The sequence below is a fragment of the Mesoplodon bidens genome (genome assembly GCF_964165515.1).
Source record: "Mesoplodon bidens genome assembly, chromosome: 2".
Taxonomy (NCBI): Eukaryota; Metazoa; Chordata; class Mammalia; order Artiodactyla; family Ziphiidae; genus Mesoplodon; species Mesoplodon bidens.
Window position 1 is genome coordinate 66,836,733 of NC_138177.1, and position 24,714 is coordinate 66,861,446.

Sequence of the window (24,714 nt, forward strand, 5' to 3'; positions counted from 1 at the left end):
GCTTTATTTCTTTGCCAGGCAAAGGGGGCCACAGTGAGCTAATGCCCTCAAAACTGTGTGTCCCAACCTGGAGGGGGGAGTGAGAAGTTTTATAGTAATGGTTCAAAGCTGATCACCAAAAATGGTGTTCAGCTTGTGGACATTCTTCTGATTGGTTGGTGGTGAGGTAAGTGGGAGTCAGCATCATCAACTTTCTGGTTCCAACTGGTCCAGGGTCATGTGCTTGTGGGCAGCATACTATCTTTAACTGTTAATTTCTCCCACCTGGAGGGGGTTTCAGTACTTGCAAAACAGCTCAAAGATATTGCTGTGTGTATCCCCTGATGGGAAACCAGGACCTTGCCACAAGGCTGCACTATTGTTTCTCTTGACTGTTTGTTTCTCCCTGGTCTGGTATCCCCTCTCTTCCCTAACTAGCAACGGCTTGAATCTGCCTGTTGGAACTCAGGGAAGGTCATGGAGGCTGAATGAAGCCTATTTCCTGTAATCTAAGAAATGCGGGACACAGAAAGGCTTTTGTGCCCAGGAGCTCCACAGGGCCCTGCTTGGTATCCCTAATTTCTACCTTTGTACGTAGCTGGTGACAAAATTTAACTTTTCTTTGATGATTGGACATGTTGGAGATTATTATGTACATTGCTGTAACTGGAATTTTTCATGTTGCAAATATGATTGTAAGAGATATGGAACGTGAACCCTTCTATCACCCACACCATAGAGTTATGTTTCCCTATCAAACTTCTTTCAGGTTAAAAAAAATTCTTTCAGGTTAAAACATTTGTCTATTTCTCAAACAAAGGCATATTATAGAAAGGTTTTAAAAATGAGGTGGCATGAATATCAGCCTGGTAGTGTGAGGAGAGGCCAGAGTAGAGGAATTAGGAGTCGATTATCATGGTTTGGGAATAAGGAGTCAAAAGGATGATGACAGTGAGTGGTAAGGGAGAAATAGGGGCAGGAGATACTCTCACGGAGGAGTTAGGAGGATTTAGTAATGGATATTCAGTTTACAGGAAAAGAGGAATCAGTGATGTGACAAGTCCAAGGACATGGAAAAATTAGAATATTGGCCTCAGAAATAAGTAAATCAAATGGTGACCATGGTTCAGTAAGACACATATGTTACTGGAAATTTTCCAATAGACTAATAGGATATGTTTGGCCATTAAAATAGTATAACTCCCAATAGAGAATATAATAAACTTTAAGATAAGAACAATGTGTTATATAAAAAATATACAAATTATGTATTTGTAAAAACTGGAAATGAAAATTGGATAACACTAACCCAAAAGAAAGGGCTCCATAGGGCGTTTTAAAAAGTTCCTCTCGGGCTCCCCTGGTTCAGAGTCCGTCTGCTGATGCAGGGGACACGGGTTCATGCCCCGGTCCGAGAAGATCCCACATGCCGTGGAGTGGCTGGGCCCGTGAGCCATGGCCACTGAGCCTGCGCGTTCGGAGCCTGTGCTCCGCAACGGGAGAGACCACAACAGTGAGAGGCCCGCGTACCGCAAAAAAAAAAAAAAAAAAAAAAAACAGCTCCTCTCATGGGTTGAATCATGGTCCCTGAAACAATGTGTTAAGTCCTAACAACCCCTGGTACTTATGAATGGGACCGTATTTAGAAAAAGAGTCTTTAGTGATGTAATCAATTTAAGGTCAGCTCATACTGAATTAGGGGGTCCTAATTCAATATGACGGTGTCCTTATAGACAAGAAGAGACACAAAAACAGACGCGGAGGGAAGATGGCCATGGGAAGATGGCCATGAGAAGATGGGGGCAGGGATTAGAATTATGCTACCACAAGCCAAGGAATGTTTGGAGCTACCAGAGGCAAAGAAGATTCCTCCTCTAGAGGCTTAGGAGAGAGCTGGCTCTGTCAACACCTTGAATTTAAACTCCTACCTTCCAGAACCACTAGAGGATAAATTTCTGTTGTTTTAAACCACACAATTTGTGGTACTTTGTTGTGGTAGCCTTAGAACACGAATATGGTAGCCGTCTTCAGCATTCAGAGCAGGAGAGGAGAGGTAGATGTTTAGTTTTGTAGGTGGGGTAGATATTACGTGACTATGTCACTATGGAAATCCACTTACTGTGTAAAGTTACCCATTAAACAGATGAAGAGATTAGGAGTGTGTTGGTTCAATAACTCTGTGTACTTTTTCCCTGACAAAGGTGGCCACTGCTGTGATCTGATCACTGTATGATGAACACTGAACCTCATTACCAGAAATAAAGAGGTTGTCCAGCCTGCTTTCCTGGCATATCCCACCCCCACTAGAGAAACACATCCTCTGGGCACCTCACTACACCCCTTCCTCTCAGGCAAAGGCTGCTGGTTTTCAGAAAACTGACAAGCTCACAAAATGTTTATTTCAATATAAAACAGAAAGACAAAGGACAAGAAGCTCAGCTATAAATCTGAAAGGAGCCAGCTGAGGGAGCATGTAAGGAGGAAATGAGTCAACTTACAACTAAGATGGTATAACATTTACAAGCATGGGTATACCCTGTAGGCTATGAATTTCCCAGCTCAAAATATTAATAAGACATTTGGAATTATTTTATTTTATTATTCATCTTTTCAGTTTGATAAGAGAAGAACCAAAGCGCTCTTGGTTATTAATTTAATAGGAAAATTAAAAGTTTGAGTTGTGTAAGCTTTCAGGGGAGATTAACTTGCTGACTTTCTTTTTTCTAATTTATCATTCTCAGCAAACATCTGTTGAAACCTTATCATGAGCCATGCACTGTGCTACAAGCTGAAGATACCAAGAAGAACTTTTATTTTTGATCCTTTCTTTCAAGGATTTTGCACACCAGTGGAAGAAATAGACAAAGAGTACTTCGGTTTTTAAAAAGTGCAGTGTTAAGAATGGTTATTGTTGGAAGACATAATAATAATGATATTAGTAATAATAATGATATTAGTAATAATAATTTTGAGTGTACTATATTTTACATGTATTAAGGGAGCAGCGAGAAAAGTGTGCCTAATTCCCTCTGGAGAGATAAGGATGCCTGCCTGCCTGCCTGCCCTCTATTCCTCCAAGGGGAATAAAAGGCCAAGGTGGGCTGAATGGGCCAGGGAGAGAAAGAAAAGTCTGTGCCAAGACCTCGTGCCTTGAGAATTCATGCTGTATTTGGAGAAATGCAAAGAGCACAAGGGAGATGTGGGAGAGTGTGGGAGATGATGTGGGGGGCATATCTTGTAAACCTTTGTGTGAGTATCATTCTCTGTGCCGCCTCTTTTCAAACGGTGCCCATAAATAGAAGGAGAGGGAGTTTTAATTTCTCTGTAAGAACGTACGCATGCATGTGCATGTGCTTGGTTTCAAATACAACCTAAAAAAATTCATGTTAACATATTCTAATACCTGGATGACCACCTTGTAAGTACTGCCACATGACTTTAGAGTTTGCTTTTGCATTTATAACGTTTGTACTGATTAGTGCTTATTTGATGGTAGCCTGTCACATATTAAAGAGCATTCAATAACTCAGAGCTGCCTGTCCCTGTGTAGGAGTATCTGTGGCAGAGATTACTGGCTGTCTCCTAATATATGTTTCTCCTTCTTTCAAAGTAATGAAACCCCGAAGACTTAAATGAGCGCATAGATGTCCAGGGAAAAAAAAATACCACATTGCCCAGTTTCCCTTGAAGCTAGCTGTGGCCTTGTGAATAAGTTCAAGTCAATGAATTATAAGCAGAGTCTTGTGGCAGCTTCTGGAAACCTTCCTTAAGAGCAAGGTGATTTCCTATATATGTCCATGAAGCTGAATTTGCCATTGTGCTTTTCAAATATCCCATGTCCTTACTGATTCTTAACTGATTTTCTTAATTATTGATATAGGCAAATTAACATTTTCCCCTGTGATTCTGGATGTATTTTTTTATAGTTATTACAATTTTCACGTTATATATTTCAAGTTCATGATTTGATCATCCCAGTAACTAATTGAGAAATTTCACATGATTTCACTGTTTCCATTTGCATTTATATTTATAACCATTTTGGTGTCAAGTCGCACTCCTTTTTTAAAAAATTCAATCTGACAATTCTAAACTTTTAACTAGAGAATTTAGTCATTTGTATACATAATTACTGATGTGTTTGGACTTCCATCTTATTTTGTACTTTATGATTTCTCCAACTTTCTCACTCCCTTTTCAGATTCATTATTTTTTTGCCATTTCAATTCTTATCCTCTGCTAGTTTGTAAATCCTACCCTCTTATTTAATCCTTTTAGTAGTTACCCCAGAAATGATAATATGAATCTTAATTTATGGAAGTATAATGTTAATTAATGTATTTACCCTTCTCTTGGGCAATAAAAGAAACTTAGAACACTTACCTGTTCTATTCCTTTGAAGACTCTGTGCTTTATTACTGTGCATGAAACATTTTATTTTCCAGATCCCAGTTTTATACAGCCAGCATTCATTTAGATGTACCCACTTATTTGCTACTTTCTTTGCTCTTTGTTCCTTCTTGCACCTCAGTACTACATCTAAGAACCTTTCTTTCTGCCTTAAGTACACCCTTTCGAATTTTATTTAGTGGAGAACAAACTCTACTTTTTGTTTATTTGTCAGAAAATGTCTTTGTTTACCTGTGTGTAGAATTTGAGGTTGACACATTTTCTTTCAGGGTATTGAAGATATTCCACTGTTTTCTGGTTTTTATTATTTCTGCTTAAAAGTCAGCTAAAAGTATAATTGTCACACTTTTGAATATAAGTTTTCCCTTCAATCTGACTGCCTCCAAACATTTTTTTAACTTCTTATTATGGAGAATTTAAAGCACGTTCAAAGTTAGAAAGCATCATCTAATAAACCCTCTTGTGTTCATATCCCAGCTTCAACAATTATCAACATTTTGCCACTTTTGTGTCATCCATTCCCATATACGCAGACTCTTATACACCTATTTTAGTATTTTATTTTATTTTTCGCAGGAGTATTTTAGTTGATACAAAAATACTATATTACGTCTATTCATCTGTAAACACCTTGGTATGTATCTCTCTCTCTAACTGATAAGGACTTAATATTAACATCAGCACTAAGCCACCAACACAACCAGTGAATCTTTATTTGGAAAGATTTTTTTTTTTTTGATGTGGACCATTTTTTAAGTCTTTATTGAATTTACTACAATATTGCTTCTGTTTTCTTATGTTTTTTGGGGTTTTGGCCACAAGACATGTGGGATCTTAGCTCCCTGACCAGGAATCGAACCTGCACCCCCTACATTGGAAGGCGAAGTCTTAACCACTGGACCGCCAGGGAAGTCCCACAACCATTGAATTTAACAACTTGGTATCTTCTAATATCTATCTTCTGTGCAAATTTCCACTTGTCCCAAAGGTGCTTTTCGTAGCTGGTTTGAGGGAATCAGGATCTAGACAAGCCTACACATTGCTTTGGTTGTTACTTCTGCTAAGACTATTTTATTACAAGAGGCCCTGCCTTGATTTTCTTTTTCCCTTGCTATTGATTTATCAAAGAGACCAGATAATTCTCTAGAAAGATCCACTTTCTCAAGAATTGGCAGTCAGACCTAGAGGTCTGATTAGATTCAGGTTAAAAATATGTTAGGCAAGTATACTTCTTCAGTGTATTAATGATGAATAAAATGTTTGGTTTTCCTCCCTTCAGTGACTCTAAGATTGATGGATAGGTTCAGGTGGTGACAGCTGCAGCCTCCATTATGAAATTTCCCTCAACCTTCCACCTAAGGTTTTAATAGCACTGAGGACTGTTGCCTAGATCCACAATTGCATTAGAGGTTGAAAAATGATCATTTCCCTACTTCTATACTTCCTTCTGCCTCAATTAGCTGTAAGTCTTATAAAAGTCTTTCCCTCATCTACTCTTTAATCACCATGAAAATACTGTTTATACAGGAAAGACAGGATAGATGCTTGATTCTTTCCCTTGGTTAATTTTTAGCATAGTGAGCTGTTGCTTAAGCCACCTCCAAAAACAGTTGGCCCATGAAGACTTTTCATAATGATTCTTGTGCCTTTTAAAAAAATTCAGCATTACTGAGATACAATTTACATCCAATAAAATTCACCCATATTGACTATACAGTTAGAAGAGTTTTGACAAATGAAACCATTCATGTAAACATAACCATGATCAAAATATAGGACATCTCCAGGACCCAAAAAAACTTTTCTCCTCTCCCTTAAAGTCAGTTCATGTTCCTCACCCTAGTCCCAATCAAGCGCTGATCTGCTTTCTATCACTTTAAAGTTATCTTCTTTAGAATTTCCTATAAATGAAATCATACAGATTTAGTCTTTTGTATGGGTATCTTTCTCTTAGCATAATGCTTTTGAGATTAATCCATATTGTTTCACGTATCAGCAGTTCTTTATAGTGTGGAGTAGTTTTCGATCATTTGAATGCACCACATTTTATTCATTCATCCACAATTTTATTGGACATTTCATGCCTGAAATGTAGATCAGTACTTAGCCAAAGGGACCCCTCTGCAGAACTTTGGAGCCCATTCCCCCCTCCCTGTCTCTTTCTATGTGTGTATTTACCTCTTATCTGGTACTCTGTTCTGCAAATTCCAGCCACCTCCACCTGCTAGAACTCCATTCTCCATATGGTCAACCCAAAGAGACAGATGGGCTCTGTTTTGATTCCGCCTTCCTGCACCGCAGCCTGAAAACTGCTTCCAGGTACTAATTACGGGCAATCATAGAGCTCACCTTTTATGTTTCTTATCTCAAAGTGATCACAAACTTGCATTGCCTGTTTTTCAGTGTCTGAAAAGAAATGTTTTTAAAATATATTTTGTTTAGTGTTCTAGTTTTTTGAGGCAGGAGGGCAACTCCCATAGAAGTCAATCCTTCATGATTGAAGCAGAAGTCTCCTGCATCTTTTTGACAAGATAAAATTGGAGGGGATTTTTCCAATCAACCTTCTGAAGAATAATTTATATACTTTAAAATTCACAGTTTAAGTCTATAGTTTGTTCGTTTTGACAACTGTATGCAACATATAATCACCACCTCTGTCTCCCGCAGGAAGTTTCCTCAATCCTTTTTGCAATCAGGCTTCATTCACATCTCTCAATCTGGGCAACTACTTATCTGATTGCTGTCAATATAGATTAATTGCATCTGTTCTAATATTTCAAATATATGGAATCACTTTTTGTTTTGTGTCTGGCTTCTTTCACCAGAATAATGTTTATAAGATTCATTCATGCCATTGCATGTGTCAATGTTTTGTTCTTTTTATTGCTGAGTAGTATTCAATTGTATGGATGAACTATAGTTTGTTTATCAATTCATTTGTTGATGATCATTTGGAGAGTATTCAGTTTGGGACTATTATGAATAAAACTGCTATGAACATTGCTATACAAGTCTTTTTATGGGTTTCATGTTTTCTCTTCTCTTCTATCTAGAAATGGAGTTAGTCATATGTAAGTATATGTTGAATTTTATAAGAAATTTCCAAACACTTTTCCAAAGTGATTGCACCATTTTACATTTCTAACAGTAATGTTGAAAGTTCCAATTGCTTCACATTATCACCAACACCAGGAGTGGTTTTGCCGCTCCTTTTAATTTAATTTATGCCAGTGAGTAGAAAGGGATATCTTGTTGTGGTTTTCATTTGGGATTCCTGATGACTACATTAAGCATATATTCATTTGCTAATGGGCCATTTGTAAATTCTTTTGGATTGTCTCTTCTAGTTTTCTGCCCTTTTTTTGAACAGGGTTGTTTGTGTACTTACTAAGTTGTAAATGCCATTTAGATAGTATGGATACAGGTTCTTTGTCAGATATATGTGTTGTCAATATATTCTCACAGACTTTTGCTTGGAATCCCACTTCTGGGTATTTATTCAAAAGAATTGAAATCAGGATCCCAAAATGATATTAGCACTCCCATGTTCACTGCAGCAGTATTCGCAGAGGGTAGATCTCATGTTAAATGTTCTTACCATAACAAAATTAAAATTTTAACTTTTTTAAGACAGTTTCACTCATTATTGATTACATTTTCAATCTGGATACATTTTTCTTTTTTTATTTTGTATGATTGCCCTTGCTAGACCTCTGGTGCAATGTTGAACAGGAGTGATGAAAGCAGACATCCTTGTCTTGTCCTTCATCTTATGGGAAAGAATTCAGTCTTTCACCATTAAGCATGATGTTACCTTTCAGCTTTTCTTAGATACACTTTATGAGATTGAGGAAGTTCCTTTCTAGTCCTGAGTTGCTCAGAGATTTTATCAAGAATGTATTTTGGATTTTATTATATCCTTTGCTTAAACCTATTAAGCTAATCATGTACTTTTCTTTTTAGTCTGTTAATATGATGACCCACATTGATATATGCTCCATGTTCTTGGATTGGAAGAATTAATATTGTCAAAACGACTATACTACCCAAGTCAATCTACAGATTCAGTGCAATCCCTATCAGATTACCAATGGCCTTTTTCACAGAACTAGAGCAGAAATTTAAAGTTTTATTGATCTTCTCAAAGAGTTAGCTTTTGATTTCATTGATTTTCTCTATTGTTTTTCTATTTTTAATTTCATTGTTTTATGTTCTTTTCTTTATTATTTTATTACTTCTGCTATTTTGGGTTTAATTTTCTTTTCTTTTTCTAATCTTATAAAGTATAAACTGAGCTAATTGAGCTGAGATCTTTCTTCTTTAGAATATAGGCATTTTTGTGCTGTAATTTCCTTCTAAGTACTGCTTTAGTTCATCTCACAGTTTTTCATCTGTTGTGTCATAATTCATTCATTTCAAAATATTCTAACTTTCTGTTTAATTTTTTAATCTATGGGTTATTGATTTATTTTATTGAAGTGTAATTGATTTAAAATATTGTGTTAGTTTCAGGTGTACAGAAAAGTGATTCAGTGAAATATATTTTTTCAGATTATTTTCCATTGTAGGTTATTACAAGATATTGAATATAGTTCCCTGTGTTATACAGTAAATCCTTATTGCTTATCTATTTTATGTATGGGCAGGTGGGTCCAGGAAGGCTCTTAGTGTTCTCCACCAAGTTCTCTGGGAGGCCTTTCAGGGCAGGTCCCCACCAGTGGAACAGAACCAGCCTTTGGACTGGTTGGACTTTGTACAATTTGTACTATTGTTGTCATTCCTAGCTGCCTTGGCCTTTCTGGACTTTTACCTCTGTCTTCTCAGGGAATCATTGCTTGGCTGTCCTTTCCCTATGATATGGCCTGGAAACTCTTTCCAGGCAGTAATCTGGGAGAATAATAGAGCTCCCCTGGTTTGTTTCTACTCTCGCAGGGAACACCATCCTATCAGCCTCATGACCAATGTTAAAAATAAACCACATTATTTCATAAATTTTGTCTGATTTTTTAATTGTTTCATATGGAAGGGTAAATCTACTCCCTGTTACTCCATCTTTGCTAGAAACTGGGACTAATGTTTATTGAATATCTACTATGTACAAACACTTTATATTCATTCTTTCACTAAGTTCTATCAGAATCACTATGATGAAGATACTATTAAGCCTTTTCATAGATGAGGAGACTAGGGGATATGACAGAATTAATGAATAAAGTCATACATTCTACTAAATGATGGAATAATTTTTTGATCTCGGATGTGTTTGACTACAAAAGGATAGTACTTCCATATAAAACAGAGATAGAGAAAAGTATATGAATGTGAATAAGTTACATCCATTCTGTAAAATTCATTTTAATCATAATCATTTTAATGAGCAGTTTAAACTTCTTTTTCCCTAGTGATGATAACAGGGACATGATATAGGAATTAGAGCTTTATATTTCATCAGATCACTATCTTTAAAATTTTTTTTCTTGTCCCTTAATGATTTCATGGACAGATTCTACACATTTCTGGCCACTTTTGTTGTAAGAAAGTCCATACCACTTTGACATTCCAATCTTAAATAAAGTTTAAACCCTTTCCTCAGTGGACTCCCAGGGACTTGGAGAAGGGGAACTATATAGTTCTTATATAACTACATGTGCTCCTGCTGTGCTCTGCTATTAAAATGTGTTGTTTTCATGAGAAAGTTCACCTTCAATCAGATCCCTTCTATCACTACTCCCCTCTGGCCCTGCCTGTGGTTCTATGCCTGCTCAGAGTGAAGTATTACCTTATTTGACCTAGAGTCTTCCAAGGGCAATGTTATGGTTTCTGCCCCCTTATATAACCCCTGTGCTACTTCACATGGAACCAGGAAACTGCTAAGTTCCTCTTTGGCACACTTGAATGGCTAATGGGAGCCAGGATGGGTTTGGCCACCATTCCTTTCCCAGGCTCACACTCTAAGGCCCGTTCTTGCCCTTCAACCTTGAATTATTTCTGCAAGCCTGCCCTCCTCAGCTCTCTCTTAAGATAACATGGAGTAACCAAGATTTTCTACGAAAGCCCTCACTATGATCAGCTCTGGTGGCAACAAATGGTTGGAGTGGGGGCTGATCTGTGGTCCTGTAGTTCATCGAGTCTCCAGCTGGGGAGTGAGGTGTAAGTCTTTCCTTGTGTAGGCACCCCATTCTCTATGATGATTTTCCTGGAACCCCATTCCAGTCATTTAAATTCTGGAGGTGAGATAATTACCTCATGAGAAAGGATGGGAAAGATATTACCTCTCACTGAGAGAATAATGGATTTCCCTCTCCCTCTCCCCAGTAATCTCCTTATAACAGCTTATTTGCTAGGTGATGATTATGAGTAATAGGGTCTGTTTAGCTGCCTCTCAGTAAGCTCTGGGGGAATTAATAGGCCCCAGTATTGGCAGTTCTTTTTAGACTGTGGCACATTAATGCCTCTTGTTTTCAGAGGAAGCCCTCAGGCAACAGTAAAAATCCCACTTAATGTCTTGTTCCATAACCAAAAGTTCAACTGGCCTTCTACCGCGGAGTCCAATATATGATCACAAAAGTCAATTTAAATTTCACTTTGCCTGTTTCTGTTGTGACAACTTTTTGAAAATCTTAACTAAGCACTGAAGTACACAAGACATGGATAAAAGCCTGGGGAAAGTCAGTACAGTGTGCAACAATACAAAATAAACAAATTACTCTCCTGCACAAAATGTGTACAATCTGACCAAAAAAAAAAAAAAACAGGGTACCTTCTTTTGGAACCTGATCTGGTTTCCAAGAAGTAGGACTGGGTGTTGTGAGGGGAGTGGGGAGTAGCATGGCAAAAGAGGGAAAAGAGGAGAAGTGGGTGGGGAAAGAGAGGGATAGAGAGACTGAGAACACAGTAAGACACTCCTTGCTTTCATTCTTGGCTCTCATGGACACAGCTGAGAAGGGGCACTGTGGGCCCCTTGAGGGGAGGGCTGGAGGCTGGCAGCCTCCCTTAACTCACAGAGCTATTTCAAGCTCTGGGATTGGTGCCCACACCCAGGGAGTTAGCATTCCTGATGGGGGAGGTGGCATGGAAGAGATCTTTCAAGTGTATTCAACATTCTCCCCCTCAACCCTCTCCAAAAGTCTCTCTATCTCCTACCTCCCCAACACCGAGCTCCTAAAATTTACTGAAGAAAAACAAGCACATTAATCCAGGCTCAACCTAGCATAGTAAAAGAAGCAGGCAGCATTCTCAGCAAACCCTGGATTTGTAGGTAAGTGCTACTCACCATGTTCTTTAATAAAATTTTAGTCTACGCTTTAGACTAAAAGCTGTCTTAAAATTTCTTTCCTGAGTCCTGACGTTATCCTCCCTTTTAATGCTAAACTTTTTCCTGTTATTATCACCAAAGCTTTATTAATAGCAATCCATTTATATCCTGGACACATATTGTGCTCTTAGCTCTGCATATTGTGAGGGACACAAAGAGGAGGAAAGATGTGTCACTGCCTGTTAGTACAACAGAGTTCAGAGGAGGAAGGTGGGCGAGGGTGGGAAGAGGAACCACTTTCCAATCCAAGTGGTTTCACCAGAGCTGCCCAGACTACTTGTTCTGGATACCTGTGCTATTCTGTGACCAACAGATCCCACTCTTCCCACTCTTTGAAATACTGTTTGTTCAGATTTGGCATGCACCACTAGACTCCAGCATCATAAATCTGAAAGTTCCTTGAGAGCAGGAGCTGTGTCTCATTCACCACTACCCTCAGCCCTCAGCATAGCACCTGCCACATGGTAGGATTGCAGGCTGCATGGACCCTCGCGTTCATGAATTAATGAACTGAAGGGGCTCCAGAATGGCTCTGTCCTAAGTCCCCAAATCCTCTCCAGGCCCCTGAGCGGGTTTGGGGGGAAACTTTAAAAAACAGTAGAAGAGACTTATCTCACAGGGCGAATAATGCCTTATATATGTAAAGTGTTTTTATTATTTTTGCCCCAAAAGTTATTCATGTAGTTTTCACTTGATCTTTATAGCAACCTGATTGAGGATTTTGTAGGGAGCCTATCGTCTATTTTATTGAAAAGGAGACCGAGGCTCAGAGGAATGACTTTGTCCACAATACTTCTGTGTCACTCTGGAAAATCATGTTACTATAGGGCTGATAAATGGAATATTGCCTGCCATATCAGTAAACAAAAGGTGTCACAGTCATCAGTGATTGCAGACACAGCCAGTGGTAAGCTGGTGAGCCCTGAGGATACTGGCCCCAGATAAGCTGGGGTGTATATCAAAGGAATGATTTCAGTGAGCCCAGATTCTTGCATCTTCCCATACATAGAAAAAAACTAAGTTCCTTAACTTGGGAAATCTAGGTTTCTTTTATTAGCAGTAATCTTTTGTTCCTACTACCTGACCTTTGTTGCAAACTTCTATATATCCTAGCTCCCCACCTCACCTCCTCAGAGCAGTTTTCTCAGGGTTACTTGAGATGATGTCTCCCGGGCTTGAAGTCCTAAAAATTCCTGCCAAATAAAACATAATTCTCAACTTTTAGATTGTGAATAATATTTTAGTCAGCAGGGCAAATTTTTCTAATAGTGTGACTTCATCTGACTAGGCAGCTGTGGATTCAGAAAAACATAGGATTCAAACACTGATCTTCCAGTTAAAAACCAGGGGTCAGGTTCCCCATTTTGCTTTATCAGGTCTGTCATGGTGCCTGGGAGAATCCTGTTCTATTGTCTCTAGGCCATGAAGAGGATGGAGAGGCACATGGTCAGGGGACCACTACAGAAACACTTTGATTTGGAGAGGAAGAATGCCAAGCAGGCTGAAGACAGACTCAGCCAAAGACTGCAGAGACTAGAGGTTATCTGCCTATACCATGTGAAGTTGCTGACCAGGGAGCAGAGACAGCTCCAAAAAGAACTTCAGAGGTTGCAGCAAGGTAAGCCTTCCAGGATGGGGAAATGCAGAGCAGGGCAGCAAGCCATCAGCTGGCTAAGGCAAGAGTAACATCCCCTACCTCATGTCAAGGGCCCTTTCAGAGATCTGGACACCAAGAAAGTGAGAACTTCTGATCTCAACTTGGATTTTAGGCTGCCCACCCATCCATGTCCCTCTCTCCCTCAATTACACAGCTCCCTGGAGCATCCCACAAGCAAATCTTCTTGAGCTAACACTTCTCAGGCTCCCAGTCTTTCAAATGAGCTCTCTCTGGCTTAAAGCCTTAACGTTCTACTTTCTTATTTCTGGGTTGATTTGGTTTCATTTCTTCTCTATGCCTGGTCAACAAGCATTCATTGAGTAACTATTAATGTGCAAGTCATCTTATGAAAAGGAAGTAAAAAAAAAATTTCCCTGGGATTGACAACCAGAGAGAATTGTGTAACGATGGCTGATCTCTGATAGGACTGAGCAAGGAACACGTGGCTGTTTTCAACACTCACTAATATGAGAGTCAGGCCCTTCCTTTCTTCTGCAGATGGCACCATAAGAATCTCCTTGTACTCCAAATTGTATTCACATGAGAGCTTACAGATTTTGCTTAGATTAGAAAATTTTACACAAGCAATTATTGTGTATTGGTACTGTGATTTCTTTGTCTTCTTAAGCCAAAGGGCAAATATTTCTGTCATTTATCCAAAGAGCCCTCTTTACTCAGAAGCTGTGAGTTCATATTCTTTGTAATAATTCCCTCCCATAAAACCTTCTGTTGCCAAAGAATAATCCTTTCCAAATGTGCACATCACTTAGAAGACTATCCAATGAACATAGACTATATAGTTAAGTAGTTATAACAAGAATAATGCTACTAACTTCATACACTCATTTCTAGTTAGTAGCTACTGATTATCACAGAAGGAAGGGTTACACAATGCTATCCAGAATCTCAGACCTTCCAAAGCTGTCTACACCATTCAGTAAAAAAAGAAGGAAATAAAACTTCCTGCTCAGTGATTCCATCTTTGTCCATTAAACCATGGTAGCTAAGGATACAGACTCTGGACCCAGATTGCCAGGGTTGAAATCCTGACTCTATCACTTACCAGCTGTGAGGCCTTGAGCAGCTTACTGGACCTGTCTCTGCCTCAGTTTTCTCCAAAGTAAAATGTAAATGATGTTTCCTACCTCATAAAGTCATGAGGATGCAGTGAGCACTTGAAACAGTACCTAAATGCAAAAGGAGTGCTATATAAGTGTTTGCTCTTATCAGTCAATCAATCCTGTAAAAGATTGTTACAGGATTAAAACTCTTCTACTGTTTTGTTGAAAGTTGCCATAGTAATACAGTTTGTAGAAACTAGTTCTATTTTTCCCATAATAAAATAATCATATGTTAATATTCAACATAGAATGGATCTATCTCAGCTCTTCAAAACTACAGTCCCTTCTTACTTAAGGCAGGTGCAGGAGCCCTGAAAATGATGTAGCATGTTCAAGAGGAAAGCCAAGTATCACAATTGAATATAAAATCATTTAGGTCTCCACAGCTAATAGGTGGACACAAGACCCTAATGTCCAGGTGTCTGGCCTAAGAATTATTTCTAGCCTCCAGCTTTAGGTTTTAAAAAGGAGAAACTGAGCAAATAACTGAACTTCCTTGTCTGTAATAAATGGTTAAACCAAACTAGAATGAGAGCTCACAGAATGGAAAAGAATCTTAGAAGCCATTTGGTTGAATCCCGCTTCAGTTCTCAAGAAGGATGTTGAAGACCAGATACCTACTCTCTATGGGGTGTTCAAAAGACCAGGTCCAAGGGAGGTGGCTGTCCTTGATGACTAGAGAGTTTGCATCAGGGACAGGTGGTATAAAAAGAGTCTGGACAAGGAGGCAGCAAACTTTGATTCAGGGACCTCTGTCTCTATTTCCTTTAGAAAGTCACATCCTCTCTGAGCCTCAGACTTCTTGACAGTAAAACTAGGAAAGAAGGAAGGAAACAATATGAATTAAGGGTCAGTATTTATCAGTCACTGTACTAGGCAATATATTCCCATGATTCACTTAATGAAATTGTTATTGAGATTCATCTACAGGGTATATGCCCATTGGTGGATTTTTTTATATAAAGTTATTCATTTTATTTATTTTACTTTTGGCTGCGTTGGGTCTTCGTTGCTGCGAGTGGGTTTTCTCTAGTTGCGGCGAGTGGGGGCTACTCTTCATTGCAGAGCACAGGATCTAGGTGCACAGGTTTCAGTAGTTGTGGCTCGCAGGTTCTAGAACACAGGCTCGGTAGTTGTGGCGCACGGGCTTAGTTGCTCTGTGGCATGTGGGATCTTCCCGGACCAGGGCTTGAAGCCATGTCCCCTGCATTGGCAGGCGGATTCTTAACCACTGTGTCACCAGGTGGATTATTTAAAATGCATATTCCCAGTCTTCATCTGTAGAGATTTGGATCAGTAGTTTAGGAATTAGGCTCAAAATCCACATTTTTAAATGAGCTGACACTAAGGCAGATTGTTCTGGGACAGGTGTTGTGTGGGCCAGACTTTAAAAAAACTCATTACAGCATCTCAGATAGACACAGGAATGCAAATATTAAAAAACATGGTCTGTGTCCTCGAGATGCTCACATTTAAATTGGAAGTTAGCCATGCTTGCAAAAAATTATCGCAGAAAATACTAATTGCTAAATTAGAGTTGTTTTCAAAGTAGAACAAGAGCATGGAAAGTTTCCTATGTCTATCAAAGGGGCTCAGGTGAGATGTCCCAAAAGAGGCAGTGTATGAGCAAAATCTTAGAAGAGGAAGAGAAAGAAGATGGGTGGAGTAGGGGGGTTGGCAGTTTGTCACGAGGACACGTGGCAAGGCCACTCTTGGCAGTAGGAACAGTATGTACAAAAGCACATGCATGAGAATGATTTGCTACAGGTTGTTCAACCTGCAGAGGTGTAAGGGGTGACAAGAAGGTGTAGGTGAAATGTTTACAGACAAAGCAGTGTAGGCAGTGTCTCCAATCATGTATAGCTTCATAGGTCTTGCAAAAGAGTTTAAATCTCACCCTACAGGGTTTGGGAGTAAGGAGATTACATGTCTACGTGTGAGAAGGATTACTCAGCTGTAATGTTTAAGGTAGACCAGATAGGAGAATTCCAGAGTGTAGGCCAGGGTTTAAAGGCCTAAACTAGGGCATTGGCCAGGTGAAAAAAAAAAATGAGTATCTTAAGATATTTAGAAAGTGAAATTACATCTTTTTTTTAACATCTTTATTGGAGTATAATTGCTTTACAATGATGTGTTAGTTTCTGTTTATAACAAAGTGAATCAGCTATACATATACATACATCCCCATATCTCCTCCCTCTTGCGTCTCCCTCCCTCCCACCCTCCCTATCCCACCCCTCTAGGTGGACACAAAGCATGGAGCTGATCTCCCTGTGCTATGCGGCTGCTTCCCACGAAATTGCATCTTAAGTGGACCAGCATTTCAAGATATTTAAATGGGGAATTGTCAGAGCTTTATGATTAATTATATGTTCAAGGTAAAGAAAGCCAGAGTCAAGAATATACTGCCTGGCACAAAGTAGGCACTCAAACATCCTTGTTAAATTGGATAACTAGATGGACACACACACACACACACACACACACACACACACACACTCAAGAAGACAACAGAAGAAGAGCGACCCCAAAAGGACTATCTCTTGCTTTGACTACCTCACCAAGAAGTTATTTGATGAAAGAATATTAGGAGTTTAATGTAAATTCTAGGCCCTTTATCTGGTCATAAGTCCTCTGCCTGGTGCCTACCAACCCATGTAGATTTAGGGAACTCACTCCCATTAGAGCAAACTAGTGCAAGACTTTCAACTCTAAGTGACCAACTCATGAGATGTCTTAAAAACAAACCGGGTCTTCTACAGCAGCTATGACTACAAGATGCTGAAACGTTAACTCAAAGAGCAAAAGACCCACTTACTCATGGCTGGCAGTTGCAACTCTTGGCTCAGGTGGGTAGGAGGTCACATAATTGAGGTGAATGAAACAATAGGGCACCAGCTCTGTGTATCACTCACACCCAGTCATTTTCTTTTGAAAACACCATGCTTGCCAAATAAAACATTCAGACAAAACCTCCATGGACCAAGTCAGTTTAAACCTCTGACCTTGGTGTTTCTAAATCCTATTTCACATATTTGAGGTAAACATTGGGGAACTGCTTTTAGGTTTTTCTGTTTCCATTCATCATGCCAGATCAACCTATTGTGTAATGTGATCCAATGGTATTCATATACTCTTTCTCTGCCCAGAGAACTAGTTTCAAACATTCTTTTCCTTCTTCTGTTACTGTATTAGTTTTTTAGGGCTACCCTAACAAAGCACCACAAAATGGGTGGCTTAAGCAACAGAAGTGTATTCTCACAGTTCTGGAGGCTTGAAGTCCAAAATCAAGAGTCGGTTCCTTCTAAAGTCTGGGAAAGAAGGATCTGTTCCAGGCCACCCTCTTTGGCTTTTAGATGGCCATCTTCTTCCTGTGTCTCTTCCCATCACCTTCCCTCTATCTGAGTCTCTGTGTCCAAATTTCTCTTTATTATAAGGACACCAGTCATATTTGACTAGGGCTCACCCTAATGACCTCATCTTAACTTGATTATCTCCGTAAAGGCCCTGTCTCCAAATAAGGTCACATTCTGAAGTACTGGGGATTAGGACATCTACATATGACATTTGGGGAGGATACAATTCAACCCATAACACCTATTAATTAACTCAAAACAGATATCATCAAGAAAAAGTTCTCCTCTTACTTTGAGAATGGAAGTCAGAAGAGACCAGAAGATGTTCTTATGTTCTCATCACAGGGAGGACAGAAGCACAGGGTTCTTCTACAAGCTAATAAATTTAGGTAAGAAAATGCTTACTAAACTCATGGATATGGCTTCTTCCCAACTGACCTCTTTAAATCGTCCTCTCCCTGAGAAAGTGCTGCCTTTCTCTTCTTAAGGAAAGAGCCATTTCTCCACATTGTTACCACCCATTCTCACCCTTCATGCTCTTCTCACCCACTTTATTACCTCACCTAATACCACACAGAAAGGGGTCATGGTCTAATAACTTGAAAATGCTAAATATGAGCCTCTTCATCTGTTTTCAGAGATCTTTCTTCTTTTTACCTCCTTTCCCAGAGCACTGACAACAAATACGATCCAAGAAATATACAAAACCAAGTCCCAGATGCCTCATTTCCATCACACTGGTCCCAAGGACCCCATGAAAAGCAAAAGGCAGTCACTATGTCAAAATAATAGAACTTCCCACTTTATAGAAGAGAAGCCACAAGCCCAAAAGAAATATTCCATAAACCCACTGAAGGGCAAAGACTCCAACAAGGGCATCTCTCTTCTATGTCAAGATCAAGACGCCTCCACTCACACCCTAGACCAAGACCCAAGTTCCAGCCCAGCTGGTGGTAGCAGAATGGCACACGGCGATGAGACCAGATCAAATGATGCCAACAAAAGGCCAGACCACACCACTGGGAAACAAATTCCCCTGAATCCCATAGAATGTGGAGGGAACTTCAAAGGCGAGCCCAAAACATCAACCTATTCAGAATTGTATGTAAAGGCCAGAAACACTCACTACCTCTGGCACCAGGTCCCCCCTGAGTCTGAGAGATTGCTTAGCATTGGAGAAATCTTTGGTCACAAGGAATCCTCACAGTCCAGAGCAGGAAAGGGGTGTAAAAACAGGGTGACCATCTAAGTTACTTCCTCTCTAACCATCTAACATATCCTTACAATAACATATGCTATAATCACTAAATAAAACCTAGTTTTTTGTCCTTTTATGGGATATGGGAATATAATCTTTCACTGAATGAGCAATGTTAGCATGAAAAATGAAGGGAGAGATGAATCTTCCGAAACCATTTTAAGCAATGTACGCATGTTGCTAATATCATCAAAATTATGACTCTACATTGATGTCTAGAGTTTTCCTGAAAGGTAAAATATTAAGGATCCTGCTTACATTTGCCACCCTTTTCTTATAGGAGATTCTTATGGTGCCACCTGCTGGCAAAATGGCATGGCTCTTCTGTTTGTTTTAGTTTCACATATAAAGGTAAGAATAGAAACTCAATTGAAAATATGTACCTAATATGGTCTATAAATAAAAACTCCTCTCCCACCACAGCTCTGTGCTCTTTTTTGAAGCCCTTTCCTTTCTTCTTTTATTTCCAGATAGCTACATTTTGGTTTTCTCATTCCCACTTTCTTTTTTTTTAACATCTTTATTGGAGTATAATTGCTTTACAATGGTGTGTTAGTTTCTGCTTTATAACAAAGTGAATCAGCTATACATATACATGTATCCCCATATCTCCTCCCTCTTGTGTCTTCCTCCCACCCTCCCTCATTCCCACTTTCAACCTGCTTTTATCAAACTTTTTGGATCCTAAAAAATGAATAATGAACAGTTTATAAGAAATGTGTCCCCTCTAACATTTTCTTTCAAGAAGCAAAACAGTGGGGGAAAGCAGGCCACGGGCAATAAAATTGACTGATGAATACCTAATTTATTTACACCATCTACGACTGTGCTGACAGGAATATGAGCACCCAGGGTGGAGAAACTCCTTTGCAAACTTCCCAATCCTTTATTGTGTGTTCTTTCTCCTTGTCTATCTCCATTACAATCACTCCTCAAGGATGAGTTCTCAAAATGATTCATCCCACTTCTAAATGGGTCTTTTCTCTGTGCTGGCCATAACTTCAGGACAGGGACATTGCCAAGGCAGCAAGGACCTGGCCGCATCCTAGTCCTCTCCTCCACTTGATTAATTGCCCCTGTTCCAAGTACATCTCGGTCTCATGAAGTTGAGAAATAAGCATTCTGCATGTTCCTTCTTGTTATCCTGCTTGTATCTTCATATATCTGATGGACCCAGATCTGACTGTATCTCTAACTCCAAAATTTTATACATTATATTTCAAATGACATTTCATGAACTGCAACAAAATTGTGCATTTACAAATCTTCTAACGCCATAGATTTTATTCTTATCATTTAGTCTAATACATTTCCTTCTTCAATATGATGGATACAATACTTTTATTGATACAACTCAACACAACCAGCGGGGAAGTTGTTGCATGGGTCCTTGCTTGTCCTAACCCATTAAATTCTATAGAACAGTTTAAATCCTTAATCTTCACACGCCACACTGAGCTCCAGGATAGCTCTCACCCAATCAGCTTAAAGTCATTCATTCATACCAGAGGTCTCACCTGGGGATAGATGTGCTCCCCAAAAGACATTTGATAATGTGTTTGATTGTCACAACCCAGGTGAGGGGGGTAAAAGATTCTGACCTAGAGACAGTAGCACTGACATATACACACTACCAAATGTAAAATAGATAGCTAGTGGGAAACAGCTGCATGGCACAGGGAGATCGGCTTGGTTCTGTGTGACCACCTAGAAGGGTGGGATAAAGAGGGTGGGAGGGAGATGCAAGAGGGAGGGGATATGGGGATATATGTATACATATAGCTGATTCAAGTTGTTATGCAGCAGAAACTAACACAACATTGTAAAGCAATTATCTTCCAATAAAGACATAAAAAAAAAGAGAGAGAGAGAGAGAGAGATAAAATAAAAAAGACCCTGACCTGTAGACCATTGCATTAAACTTTGCAAAACCCTCTAAGGTAGAAAAATCAGTGAGATAATTTCTCCCATTTTATAGGGGAAAGAAAATGAGGCTCACAATAAGTAAAATGACTCTCTCTATACCAGAATGTGAATGAGGAACAAAGGCCAGAATTCTGCTTTCCTGTACTATCCTTTACTCTCAATGAGAAGGGGGGACAACATAATGTCCAATGGCTTATGTCCTCCTTTTCAGCTATGAAATACTTTTCAACCCTATTAATAAAAATCTTTAACAATAAAAATTAGAAAGAAATGGTAAAAAGGAAAACTTCATACTTTGAATTTGAGGGAACGTGACTTTTTTTTTTACACTCATTCATTTATTCAGAGATGTATTGAGGAGAGACAATGTCTTCTCCATTTACTCCTACATGAGGAAAAGCAGGTTTTCACCTCGTTACCTGAACCTATCCAATGGGGAGGGAATTCACTTTTCACCTGGAGGCAGAGGCACCTGGGAACTCTGAGGTGGTGACAGCCTCTCACCCAGAGTCCCAAAATTCTGAAGACAACTGAGGGGGACCCTGAAGGTTCCCACAGTCCTCAGTCTGGGGTAAGACTGGGTAAGTTGCTACCAGTAACACTGGAGGGAACAGCCCTTCTGAGGGTGAAACAGCCCTGAAGGCAAAGCCCAAGGCATCGTACTTGGGGGGAGAATTTTGCCTCCACACCAAAAGCACTAGGGCAGTTGAAGCCTAGATCCATTTCAAACAGAAGTCAACAGCACCATATCACCAACAACAGCCAGCATAGCAAGGAACCACTGCCCAAAAGAGGAAAGCCCAAGAGGTGTGAAATGTTGCCTGAGCCACTGCCTTCCCTCACCCTATCTGCATCCCTGGGGCATTGAGGGCAGAAGGAGTGAGACAGAGGAGCCTGAGGCAAGCTGCAATAGAACAGGAGCTCGCTGGGGTGGGGAAGATGGACTTTATACCAGACAAGGGTCATAAATAATAATACCTAAATGTGGCTGAAAAAATATCAACCAGAAATAAAACTTTTAAAATGGAAATGACTGGAAGTTATAGGATCAGATTGAGATAGTGTTAAACAAAGTTAGTAGCAGTTACTGGGAGAAAAATGAAACCCACCCCAGGTTTATACCTCACCAAGCTGAGATTTCTCAATCTAATCTATGTGGAGAGGCACTGTGCTAGGAAACATTAACTAGAATCACACCTTGGAGATATTTCAGTTTGGTTCCAGATGACCACAATAAATCAAATATCAAAATTAAGTGAGTCGGGACTTCCCTGGCAGTCCAGTGATTAAGGCTAATGTGCTTCCAATGCAGGGGGTGTGAGCTCGATCCCTGGTCTGGGAATGAAGATCCCACCTGCTGCATGTCATGGCCAAAAAATTAAAAAAAAAAAAAGGTTTAAAATAAAAGAACAAAATAAAGTGAGTCGCGTGAATATTTTGGTTTCCCAGTGCATATAAGTTTCATTTACACTATACTGTAGTCTATTAAGTGTACAACAGCATTATGTCTAAAAAAACAATGTTCTAATTTCATTCTTTTACATGTAGCTGTCCAGTTTTCCCGGCACCACTTATTGAAGAGGTTGTCTTTTCTCCACTGTATATTTTTGCCTCCTTTATCAAAGATAGGTGACCATATTTGCATGGATTTACCTCTGGGCTTTCTATCCTGTTCCATTGATCTATCTTTCTGTTTTTGTGCCAGTACCATACTGTCTTGATTACTGTAACTTTGTAGTGTAGTCCGAAGTCAGGGAGCCTGATTCCTCCAGCTCCATTTTTCTTTCTCAAGATTGCTTTGGCTATTTGGGTTTTTTTGTGTTTCCATACAAATTGTGAAATTGTTTTGTTCTAGTTCTGTGAAAAATGCCATTGGTAGTTTGATAGGGATTGCATTGAACCTGTACATTGCTTTGGGTAGTACAGTCATTTTCACAATGTTGATTCTTCTAATCCAAGAACATGGCATATCTCTCCATCTGTTTGTATCATCTTTAATTTCTTTCATCAGTGTCTTATAGTTTTCTGCATACAGATCTGTTACATAGACAGAACACTCTATGATGTAAACCACAGCAAGATCCTTTTTGACCCACCTCCTAGAGGAATAGAAATAAAAACAAAAATAAACAAATGGGACCTAATGAAACTTAAAACCTTTTGCACAGCAAAGGAAAGCATGAACAAGACGAAAAGACAGCCCTCAGAGTGAGAGAAAATATTTGCAAATGAAAGAACTGACAAAGGATTAACCTCCAAAATATACATGCAGCTCATGAAGCTCAATATCAAAAAAACAAACAACCCAATCCAAAAATGGGCAGAAGACCTAAATAGACCTTTCTCCAAAGAAGATATACAGATTGCCAACGAACACATGCAAGGATGCTCAACATTACTAATCATTATAGAAATGCAAATCAAAACTACAGTGAGGGGCTTCCCTGGTGACGCAGTGGTAGAGAATCTGCCTGCCGATGCAGGGGACACAGGTTCGTGCCCTGGTCTGGGAAGATCCCGCATATGGTGGAGCGTCTGGGCCCTTGAGCCATGGCCGCTGAGCCTGCGCATCCAGAGCTGTGCTCCACAACGGGAGAGCCCACAACAGAGAGAGGCCCACGTACCGTAAAAAAAAAAAAAAAAAAAAACTACAGTGAGATATCACCTCACACCAGTCAGAATGGCCATCATCAAAAGGTCTACAAACAATGAATGCTGGAGAGGGCGTGGAGAAAAGGGAACCCTCTTACACTGTTGGTGGGAGTGTAAATTAATACAGCCATTATGGAGAACAGTATGGAGGTTCCTTAAAATACTACAAATAGAACTACCATATGACCCAGCAATCCCACTACTGGGCATATACCCTGAGAAAACCATATATCAAAAAGAGACATGTACCACAATGTTCATTGCAGCTCTATTTACAATAGCCAGGACATGGAAGCAACCTAAGTGTCCATCGACAGATGAATGGATAAAGATGTGGCACATATATACAATGGAATATTACTCTGCCATAAAAAGAAACAAAATTGAGTTATTTGTAGTGAGGTGGATGGACTTAGAGTCTGTCATACAGCATGAAGTAAGTCAGAAAGAGAGAAACAAATACCGTATGCTAACACATACACATGGAATCTAAAAAAAAAAAAAAAAGGTTCTGATGAACCTAGGAGCAGGACAGGAATAAAGACGCAGACATAGAGAAAGGACTTGAGGACATGGGTGGGGGAAGGGTAGCTGGGACAAAGTGAGAGAGTAGCATTGACATTTATACACTACCAAATGTAAAATAGGCAGCTAGTGGGAAGCAGCTGCATATCACAGGGATATCAGCTCGGTGCTTTGTCACCACCTAGAGGGGTGGGATAGGGAGGGTAGTAGGGAGACATAAGAGGGAGGGGATATGGGGATATATGTATACATATAGCTGATTCATCTTGTTATACAGCAGAAACTAACACAACATTGTAAAGCAACTATACTCCAATAAAGACATTAAATATATATATATATATATATATATATATACTTGAACCAAATAAAAGAAATATTATTAACCTTCAAAAAAAACAATGCACATAACTTAATTTAAAAATACTTTATTGCTAGAAAAAAAGTCAAGGCTATTGTAATAGTAACATCAAAGATCATTGATAACAGATCACCATAACAAATATAATAGTAAT

The 24,714-nt window shown here is 39.4% G+C and overlaps 1 protein-coding gene across 1 annotated transcript; it reads left to right on the forward strand.

Moving 5' to 3' along the window:
* Positions 1-13,126: 13,126 nt before the first annotated feature.
* On the forward strand, positions 13,127-19,273 carry CCDC190 (coiled-coil domain containing 190; the record flags this gene model as incomplete). The annotated part of the gene is made up of 3 exons (XM_081225048.1): positions 13,127-13,322; positions 18,101-18,227; positions 18,508-19,273. The coding sequence occupies 3 exons, from the start codon at positions 13,127-13,129 to the stop codon at positions 19,085-19,087; spliced, it is 903 nt and encodes a 300-aa protein (XP_081081174.1). The 3' UTR covers positions 19,088-19,273.
* Positions 19,274-24,714: the final 5,441 nt, after the last annotated feature.